Genomic DNA, 10,776 nt, shown 5'->3' with positions numbered 1-10,776 from the left:
ATTATTATTATTATTATTAGTAGTAGTAGTAGTTTTGAGTAAAACACGAAGAATAAGAATTAAGAAGGATTCATAAAAAATATATTATTTTAAGGGTATTAAAGTGCTGAAATTGTTCATCAGCTAAGAATTTAGAGGTAATGATATTCTCACCATCTTAATAAAAAATGTTACATTGATGATATGTTATTACCTGATAATAATTTTTTTCGTAAACCAAACGTGAGAATGTAATTTTAGAAAAAATTATTCTCCTATGACGATCTTTCCTAAACCACTAAATTGCATAAAAAGGACGCCCCTTAAAACCCTAAAAACAGGAAACTTCATATGTAGACAGATCCCAAAAGAAATGAGGTAGCAAAAACAACCACCAAACCCGGCACAATGGTACTCATTTTACTTCAATCGCTTTTTTCATTCAATTCATAGTTTAAAGTAGGACCCTTCTTTGGAAATGATATTTACTAGAATAGAATCAAATTTAGTTTGTTTGAATTATTTTTCATGTAAAGTATTCGAAGGAGTCTGATAATCCCACCAAGTGTAAGCACCCACTTGTTACTTTCATCTTGATAATTTCCCTTTATTTTTTGAATCCCAATCTTTTGGTTAACCGGTGGTGTTAATTGTTGGTTACGTGCAGCCTGCAAGGCAAGGGGATCTGATCTTAGGGTTCATTTTAAGGTATTAAAAATCCAACCATTATTTAATTCTTGATGTGAACTTTTGGGTATAGACTATATTGATTTTAAGATCCAGTAGATCATAATCTGACACTAATAAATGGCTGTTTAATAAATGTGAATAGCTTTATGGAAACATGTATATAAGTACTTTTATCATAATTTAATAATTGAAGGCTGTTGTGAAACTTCTTTGTTAAATTTTTTAATGTTCATCTTTGCTTTGGGAAAAAAATTGGTTTGATGTCATTTATCGCTATAGGCTTTTTAGCTCAATCTTTTGCTTCTTAAACCTGAACTCAAAAGAATAGTCTTGTTACCCTTTCGAATGAGACTCTTGAACTTTAGGGAAATTACCTGCATCATTATTAGGTGAACCTTTGGACTCTCTTGATAAATGAATGGCTGAAAGTTCAATAAATGAGGCCACATCTTCTAATATTTTGAAAGGAACATAGTTTTGGGATTAGTTGTGTAAGAAAGCATCTTCTTAAATTTGGAAGATTGTGTGAAATTAACTAAAAGATACTATAAATATCTTAGTATCTATAATCCCTAACTTTAAGGGAATGTTTTCCCTAGAAAAGTTTCTATGAAATATACAATTGAATTCAACCCACTTTAACATGGTATCAAAGATTTTTTAACTCATTTATAGGACCTTATTATTCCTTTTTTAACAATCTCTTATTGTTCTCAATCCCTTCTCAAGTGTGTAATGTTAATTCGAGAAGAATATGGTTGAAGTCATTGAAATCAACAACAGTGAGACTACTCCAGAAGTTTTAGTGAATGAAGGGAATCACTCAAACCCAACAAGAAACTTGCAGAATATACAAGCAGCCTACAGATTAAATGGAAAGAATTACCTAAAGTGGTTTCAACTGGTTCGTACATTCTTAAAGGGGAGACGAAAGTTGAGTCACCTACTCGAAAGTGGACCTAAAGAGGGGGATCCTATGTTTGATGCTTGTGATGAACAAGACTCAATGGTAATGTCTTGGTTATGGAACTCCCTGATGCTAGAAATTAGTCATGCATGCATGTTTCTTAACACAATCTAAAAAATATGGGAGGCTATGAAACATACTTATTCAAAGGTTTGAGAGGTTGCCTAGATCTATGAAATCAAGACTAGGATTTCAATTACCAAGAAGGAAGCAAATCGGTCATAGCATATTCCAATCTGCTGCAGAGCCTTTGGCAAGAGATGGATCACTACCAATGCATTCAGATGAGATGCAGTGAAGATGTAACACTTCTGAAAAGGTTTGTCGAAAAAGATCAAATATATGACTTTCTTGCTAGACTAAACGTTGAATTTGATGTAGTAAGAGTCCAAATTCTTAGAAAAGAGGATCATTCATCACTAAATAAAATGATTGCAATTATTCGTGCTGAGGAAGGAAGAAGAGGGGCTATGATTGAGAATAATGAAGTTTATCGCCACTAATTTGGGCATATAACGACTCAGATAAAGGAAGTCATACTCATACTCTATCATTGATAGGCCCCCTAGACGAGATTGGTGAACTAATCCCTCAAATTATCTGCATACGGCTCCCCAATATGTTTCTGTCGGAACTCTTCTAGGAAAAGCTCCCAAGTCAGCCTCTCAGGCTCTAAAGCTAGCTCGACTGTCTCCCACCCGTCGATGGCATCACCCTTCAGCAGAGTGGTGAAGTACTCGAGCTTACCCTTCGGGGTAAAGTACAGCTGTCTCAAGGTGCGAAGAGTCTCACGGAGCCACTGATTGGTGGCTATCGGATCATTATCTCTCAAACCATAAAAGTCTATGGTATTGTAGCTTTGGAGTCGCTCTACAGGGGACTCCTAAGGTGCTGTGGGTGGGGTAGGTACAACGGGTGCTCTCGGAATAGCTCGAACAATATTCTTAAATGCTTAAGTGAGATCCCTGAAGAAGATAACCCCATCTATCCCTGTGCCTTATGAAACATCCCTGTCATAGATGTTCGGGACGTACTCTCATCAATATCTCCGGCGAGTGAATCAGGACTCTTATTATGTCATCCTGGCTGGGAGCTGAGTCGTCGATCATAACCTACAAGGTTTAAAGAAGGGAGTTATTATCGCCATTTTCAGATAACCAAGTACACTAACACTCAAGAGGCATGTAAATCACTGACTCTTATTGACTATAACCCATGGGTCCTAGGAACGAATGAACATGACACTCTGATACCAGTAAATATAATACCCAAATCCGATTAAAACAAAACTCGATGGGTTTGGGCATTACACGAGACCAACGAAGTGACTAACCCAAAAAATTTTCTTCAAAACATTCTATTTTTAATTCATAAATCATTAAGTTTAAACAAACGAGATAATAATAGTTAAGTTTACAAAATCGGGTAGCTCCCAAAATACAATAATCCAAAGTTATGATTCGAATACAAAAGGGTCTATAAAATACATGCCCATTAAAATAATCAAAGCATACTCTGTCACTGTTGATATCTGGAATTTGACTGTCTGGCGATAGGGTCCCGATATTCGATACCTACTAACCTGCGAACAGAAATAATTATGAACGCTGAGCTACGAGCTCAGTGCCACATAAACAACTTCACTATACTACATACATCCAACCATTATGAATCCTTAACAAGTTAAGTCATGTCGTAGTGAAATGCATTACGTATAGATCATAACATAAGGATGTGTACAATACATCATATAAATCATAATGGGGTTTTCCATTAAATCATGGAAGTGCCTTAACACTAATACTAAAGTTTTTGGTACAAAAGTGAATTCGCACTGGTACAAAAGTTTCGTAACACTAGGGAAGAGAATTCAAATATCTTTATTTACATTTTCTAATAATACATGCATACGCTCAAGTAACCCAGTTGTCCTCATTTTTTCCCAATTATTAAACAAAGGAAAATTTTATGCCACATAATTTAATGTTTTTGTTCATAAAGATTTTGAGTATTATTCTCACTTGTAGCCTAATTTAAGAAGCCTCGATGCCCTCATAACCCCCTTATTAAGCTTACAAAATTTGCAAAGGTTTATACCCAAAATAGGACATTAGTACCGATACTGAGCCTGTCAATATCAATATTTCCCTTAGTATTGATACCAGTTTTAGCTTCGATGTTTCAATTAAATTCCCCAGTATCAATACCCTAATGGAGAGTATCGATACTCACTCATTGGTATTGATACTCTAATGAGTATCGATACCAAAATTGTATTTTGGAATCCTTAAATCATCACTAGTATCGATACCATCCTCCGAGTTTCGATATCGAACCCCAAGTATCGATACTCCTTAAAGGGGTATCGATACTCACCCTCAAATTTGCTCTATTTTTACCTTATACGAAGAACAATATTGGTACTGTTCTTACAATACCGATGTTAATGGACCTGGGTGCCATGTTTAGGCACGTATATGGCATCTTAAGGCTCTTCACAAGCCCTTTAAAGAATACTAAGTGTTTGTTAAGCTTTATGGAGTGTTTTAACATCATAAAGGGCATTTTAACACAACAAAAGCATCAATCGAACATGCTACCATTAAAACCCACTATGCATACAATGAATACAACAAGCAATAAAAATATGGTTTCATGGTCTAGAAGCAATAGAGAGAAGTTATTTGTGTGTTACCTTAGCTCTAGATGATGAAAGAAGGCTCCAAAGATCACCCCAGCACCAACTTGTCTTTGTTCTTTTCCTTTGAGCACTCTCTCTCTTCTCTCACTAACCAAACAAAACAAAGGAATTACAAACTCGTTATACCTCGAAAAGGTTGTAAACACACTTCTAAACTCTTGGAAACAACTTAGAATCATTTTCAAGCCTTAGAGCTTAAACCTCTCAAAATCACGTATCATGTCACCATACCCAAACCTTATGATTCTTAGCTAGAAATGGGGCTCTAGAGATGAGGATTGACTTTCTTACCTTATTAAGTCTGGATTAGTTGTGTAGGACTACAAGGTTCTCACCTTTGATGTTCAAGTGAGGAGGAAAAAAGCAATGGTTAGGAGTAGAAGAAGACAAAAGGTGAAGAAAATGAGGATAAGAGTTTCACCTTTCTCTTCCCATTTACATCATCCTTCTTAATTGTTATTCAGCCTTGTTTTCAAACCATGGTAAAATTGCTTCCTTAGTCTTTCTTCTTTTAAGCCCAAATAAAAAATGTCATTTTTATCACATTGTGGGCTTCTTATAAGCCCAATCCTCTCATCTTTAACTCAATTGATTTAATTTAGCCTTAAGTAATTACTCGAAACCAAACAATAAGACCCGAAACTATTAACTTGGTTTTTAGGGTGTTACATAGATAATTTAGAGAAGTGTTTAGTAAAGGAGTTTAAAGTCAAAGAGCTCGACAGACTAAAATACTTCCTTGGTATTGAAGTGATATATTCTCGGTAAGGGATCTTTATTTCTCAACAAAAACATATCATAGATTTGTTGACAGAGATTGGCAAATTGGGATGCAAACCAACAAAGACGCCTATAGAGGTTAATTACAGACTTGGACATACAACATAGGATGCAACAATTGACAGAAGCTCCTATCAAAGGCTTGTGGAAAAACTTATCTACTTATCACATACCAAATCGGATATTACCTATGCAGTTGGTGTTGTAAGTCAATTCATCCACAACCCTAAAGAATCACATCTAAGGGATATAACACAAATCTTATAGTACTTAAAGGGAACCAGGTAAAGTAATTTTACCTAAAAAGAGGGAAAAACTAAATTTAGGAGCATATACTGATGCATACTATACAGGGTCCATAGTTGATAGAAGGTCAACCCCGGGTTACTACACTTTCTTGAGTGGAAACCTTGTGACTTGGATGAGGAAAAAACAAAATGTTATGGCTAGATCCAATGTATAAGTTAAATTTAGGGCAATGGCTATTGGAGTTTGTGAGTTGTTATGGATGAAAATCATTTTGGAAGATTTGAAGGTCAAGTGGGATGGTCCAATGAAGTTGTATTGTGATAAGAAATCTGTAATCAACACCACACATAATCTGGTTCAACATGACAGAACGAAGCACATTGAATTGGGCTTACATTTCATAAAAGAAAAACTTGACAGTGGCCTAATTTGTACTCTTTATGTATCCACTGGTGATCAACTAGCATATATACTTACCAAGGGATTACCTGAGAAGTATTTTTCAGAAACTAGCAAGCAAGCTGAGAACGAATGAGATCTACTTCCCAGCTTGAGGGAGAGTGTCAAGAAGCCGCTTCCTAAATTAGGAAGATTGTGTGAAACTAACTAGGAGATACGATCTTAGTATCTATAATCCTTAACTTTAAAGGATTAGTTTTCCCTAGAATTAGTTAGTTTCCTAGTTTAGAAGTTTCCTGGGTTAAGTCTACTGCTTGTATAGATATCAATGTAACTTTTCTATGAAAAATACAATTGAATTCAACCCATTTCAACATTATGACACGGGAATGAGTTTTTCATTTGATCTTTGGTGTTAGGTATGTCTCACAAATATATCGGTAAAGAGGACAGGGGATGGAGCGGAGGGGTACGGTACAAGGTTAATTATGTAATTATGTACCAGGTTTTTTATTATAAATAGAGATGTAACCTAAACCTATGAGACATTGAATAAAACTTCTAGCGCTGCCTAGGCACCAAGGACGTAAGCACATTGTCGAATCTCGTTAAAATTCTTGTGTTTTTCGTTTTCTTTTTTGATTCTTCAACATTTGGGGAGTCTAAATACTAGTTGGTTTTGTGAACTCTTATGCTCTTGGTTTCATGATGTGTTCCCCATCTTATTTTGGTTTTCTTATGTTGTGTTTTTTCTCTTGTTTGTGGTCAATAATGAGTATCATTTGGTTTTATTGTTCTATAGAACATGAGGGAGACAACATTTTCCATAAGAAAGTTACCTTTGGTTAAGGCTATGAGGTATTGGAGGATGTTAGGGCCCACAAGCAGGCCATACCCTTTCGATGCTTTACCGTGGTGTTGGACATAAAACTCAGGCAAAGAACAGACAAGGTTGCTGGCCTGTAAAATCTGCCAAGTTCATTCTGGATTTTCTGAAGAATGCCGAGAGTAATGCTGAGGTATGCCTACTTTGGGGATTAAGCTTCTGGCAGCTTTGTTCTCGTTTCCTAACAACATGAAATTAATTTCACTGGTTAAAGGGTTTGGATGTCGATGCACTCTATATTTCTCACATCTAAGTAAACCAGGCTCAGATGCAGAGGAGTCGTACATACCGTGCTCATGGAAGAATCAACCGTATGTTTTTGAATCATGCACTTAATGGTTGCACATATTGTTTTCTTATATTTTAATGGTATTATTCTTTTTTCCAGCTTACGTGTCTTCTCCATGCCACATTGAGTTGCTTACGTCGCTGAGAAGGAAGAGCCTGTCAAGAAAAAGGTAATTTAATTAAACCACCTGGTTCTTTCAGTTGTTTCAAAGGATTTGTGTTCGACATCCATATTCGAGGTATATTAAAACTTTGCAGCTATATTTGACATTCACTAGAGTTTGAATAACGAAGATCAAATATAAATTTCTTTAATGAATGGAAACCATACTTTTGCTTTTGTAATTAAGCTGACAAAATCTTTGTTTCCTTTGAGCCTGAACTCAGTTGGCAGATAAAAAGTCCTGAAAGTCCAGTGGTGTTTCCTCCTTGAGTCAAAGTTTTAATATTTTAGCGAGAGGAGGGTTAATAACATATATCATGTAATTTTTTTTATTAATATAAGGTAAGTATAATGTAATATATGTTCTAAGATAACTCTCAACCTCTTAACACTGAACTCTCAAACCCTAACATTTTCGATGCTAGAACTCGAGTCTCAAGGAATGATAACTGTTCTTTTACCATTAATACCACTTGGTTCGTGATGATTAATTTTTTAGGTTGAAATATTTGTGTTCCATATATTTATAGATGCAAATAAAGATGTTAAAAGAATAATCATTAAATTAATTCATGATCTCTCGTATATATTAAATAAATAATGATTGAACCAAATCATGTCACTTTATTCAATTTCATTTTAAATTTTATTTATCTTTAACCTTTTAGTAATATTCATTCCGCTTATTTTTGTCATATTTTTCTTTTCTCTGTAATTCATAACATAAAATATGAATCATTAACTAATGTAGTTGGTTTAAGTGGTAAGTAGTTTGATATTGTCTAAGTAAAGTCTCATGTTTGAGTCATTGTGTATGTAGAAAATCACTGCTGAGAGACTCACATACTAAAACTAGATGTATAACCCGAGTCGGTTAAAATTAATCAAATCAAAACCTTAAAATTAAAGGACAACATAAAAAAATATACGAATCAATTGATTAATGGCTAATGTTGTAGTTTATCATCCAACATACAAGACAAGAAAAAAAAAACCAGCTATAATTAAATTAAGATGCAAGTACGTTATGGATCAAACGGCTACAACATCCGTTCTTGCTTTGGATCATGGGCCCACGAATTATCGGTTTGTAACTCAGAGATAAGTATTCAATCAAGTCCAATCCAAAAAAAATTCAAGTTAATGAGTTGTATTTTATAATTTTAATTAAATTTGAATTTTTTTAAATTGATTATAAGAAATTTGAATCTAAATATTTAAATTTTTATGTTATTTTTATTATAATTATTTATAGTATTACAGTAAAGATCGATTTTAGTTTTTTTCTAGTGATTCGAATAAATCAATTTAAATAATTCAAAATTAAAAAATATTTTAAATTTTCGAGTCAAATGAGTTTTGTTCGCACCTTTCCCAATATATTTAAGAATCTGTAATTTCCTCTCTCGTTTATTCTCTTCTTTCTTCCTCGTTACTGACCAACTTTCAGACATCTCTTCGCTCCCACACTGCACTTCCCGGTAAGTTTTTACCTTTTTTTTTGCTCGCTCATTCGATTGTAAAATTGAAATTCTAAAGTTTATATTTTGTAATTGATTCGTCCTTTTACCCCTCGTCTTTAATTTTTTTGAATTGATTTTGTTTTTTGCTTGTGGATCGAAATTTTAGAATTGCTAGGAAAATGAAAGGAATGGGCATTCCTGGTATGAAGTATAGGATGATTAAAAATTTATTTTCTCTGAGACCAAATATGGCCTTAATATTTTGGCCATCCATTTTTATTTCTTGATTTCCTATCTTCTGATAACAATTGATTTTGATTATTACATTGAACAATTAACTTCGATAGCTTTAAGGTTTTTTTATTCCTTTCTAATTTCACGCTAGCGAACATCTTCTAGGGTTTTGATTCAGCGATCTTTGCTCCCAAGTCACAGTCAATGTTCTCTAGGGTTTATCAAAAATGGAACTTAGAGGAACCGATTTGGGGGATTAAGATTCATTTGCAAGGAAAATTTTGCATATAATAGTGATGGATGCCTGCTGTAGTAGCAGAATCGGAAATAAAATAAGTAACAATTAGTGTTTTTACCGACAAAGCTAAAAAACTTATATCATTTTACTGGTGGGTGGCAGTTATAAGGATGGATGGGCTTATATTCATAGTTTTTCTAAGCGTTTTAGGGATTGCTGTTGTGGTTACTTAAGAGTTTGGTTTATGGTTGTTGAATTGTATTGCAGATGGATTGGCAAGGACAAAAGTTAGTGGAACAGATAATGCAGATAATGCTGTTGGTGTTTGCGGTGATTGCATTTGTTGCAGGTTATGTATTGGGATCGTTTCGGATGATGATGATCGTTTATGCTGGTGGTGTTGCTCTCACGGCATTGATTACGGTTCCAAATTGGCCTTTGTTCAACCGCCACCCACTCAATTGGTTGGATCCAAGTGAAGCTGAGAAGCATCCCAAGCCACAGGTGGCTGTGAGTTCGAAAAAAGAAAGGCACCAAAAAGTAAGGTCATTTAATTTGATCTTAGCACCATTAGGGTTTTCTAGGAGACTGAATGGGTGTTTTCTTCATTTATGTGCTTTGAGTGATACAATTGTCTACTTGATTTCCCCAAATTTTTTGAACTATGAAACAATTAATGGAAGAGTATTCTTTTTATGCACTGCTTTCTCCTCCTTGACAATACTAATATATTTCATTCTTGTTTTTCTGATATGGTATAATGGAAATGAAGACAGGAATTTCTTTTTATTCTTGGTTTTGGATTTAGTTTTCATTGATTTTGTGTAGTGTTGGGTTGTGCTTTGTTAACTTTGGCAGTGGCCTAGGACAAAGAATCAAAGTCAACAAGAAAATATTTGTAGTAGAGATTGGTTTTAAGGAAAAAGCTTGTGTTATGGAATGCAGAAACACTGATTAGTTTTTGTTAGGACAAGTTATGTCCATGTAAGTATAGTATGCTGTGCATCATATTCTTTAAACCTGCTGCGATTTTCGTAAGTTTTAAGTGGCCATGAAATTTTAGTGACCATCTTTGTCATTTGGGCTTGGGTGAGTGTTGGGTATGGTATGTTTTTTATATGGATTAATTTATTTTTGAACTTTTCTTTTTATCTTCACATATACATAGAATCATACTCATATTTAGATCTGAATATGTAGTGTTGGAACTTGGATGTGAATATTTAAGAAGCATGTAACTAGGGGTTAGCGTTCGACCGAGTTGAGTCAAAAAATTTAAAGTTATTCGAGTTGGTGAGTCCTATTCTATTAGTCAATTTTTTTTTTGAATTTTTTGAGTCGAGTTGATTGTTCGTGTTTCTGTTTAAATTTAATTGTAAATATTTATAATATTATTGTATTATTTGATTCTAATTTAAATGGTTTTCTATAATCAATTAACCATTTACAATTCATATATATATATATATATATATATATATCTTCATATTTTCTCATATATGATATGCATGTATCATACAAAGTTGATGAACTCAACTCAAACTTGAAAACAAATCCACTAATTACTAAAAATTTCGAGTTATTATTCGAGTTCTATTTTGTAACTCGACTCAAATTTAATTTTTTTTCGAGTCGAGTTGAATTTATAAAATTTTGAGTCGAGTTTTATCGAGTCGAATCGAGTCAAAATATCGGTTTTATGAGTCGAATCAAATTTTGCTCACCTAATAAAAACATAA

The 10,776-nt window shown here is 33.9% G+C and overlaps 1 protein-coding gene, 1 non-coding gene and 1 pseudogene across 2 annotated transcripts; all 3 read left to right on the top strand.

Moving 5' to 3' along the window:
- The first annotated feature begins 506 nt into the window (after positions 1 to 506).
- LOC120121943 lies at positions 507 to 7,397 on the top strand (annotated as a pseudogene).
- LOC120122289 lies at positions 986 to 1,120 on the top strand. Its single transcript, XR_005516066.1, has one exon. It is a non-coding gene; the product is annotated as a small nucleolar RNA snoR74 (small nucleolar RNA).
- A 1,102-nt stretch (positions 7,398 to 8,499) lies between the features above and the next one.
- On the top strand, positions 8,500 to 9,901 carry LOC120121942. The gene is made up of 2 exons (XM_039141203.1): positions 8,500 to 8,583; positions 9,305 to 9,901. The coding sequence occupies exon 2, from the start codon at positions 9,305 to 9,307 to the stop codon at positions 9,863 to 9,865; it is 561 nt and encodes a 186-aa protein (XP_038997134.1). The 5' UTR covers positions 8,500 to 8,583; the 3' UTR covers positions 9,866 to 9,901.
- Positions 9,902 to 10,776: the final 875 nt, after the last annotated feature.

The sequence above is a fragment of the Hibiscus syriacus genome, unplaced genomic scaffold, assembly GCF_006381635.1.
Source record: "Hibiscus syriacus cultivar Baekdansim isolate YM2019G1 unplaced genomic scaffold, ASM638163v2 tig00110384_pilon, whole genome shotgun sequence".
Taxonomy (NCBI): Eukaryota; Viridiplantae; Streptophyta; class Magnoliopsida; order Malvales; family Malvaceae; genus Hibiscus; species Hibiscus syriacus.
Note: the sequence above shows the minus strand (reverse complement) of the source record. Positions and strands in the feature narration are given on the sequence as shown.

Bases quoted from the DNA above. Each gene is read 5' to 3' on its own strand.
- LOC120121942 (XM_039141203.1), top strand. From the start codon at position 9,305: ATGGATTGGCAAGGACAAAAGTTAGTGGAACAGATAATGCAGATAATG.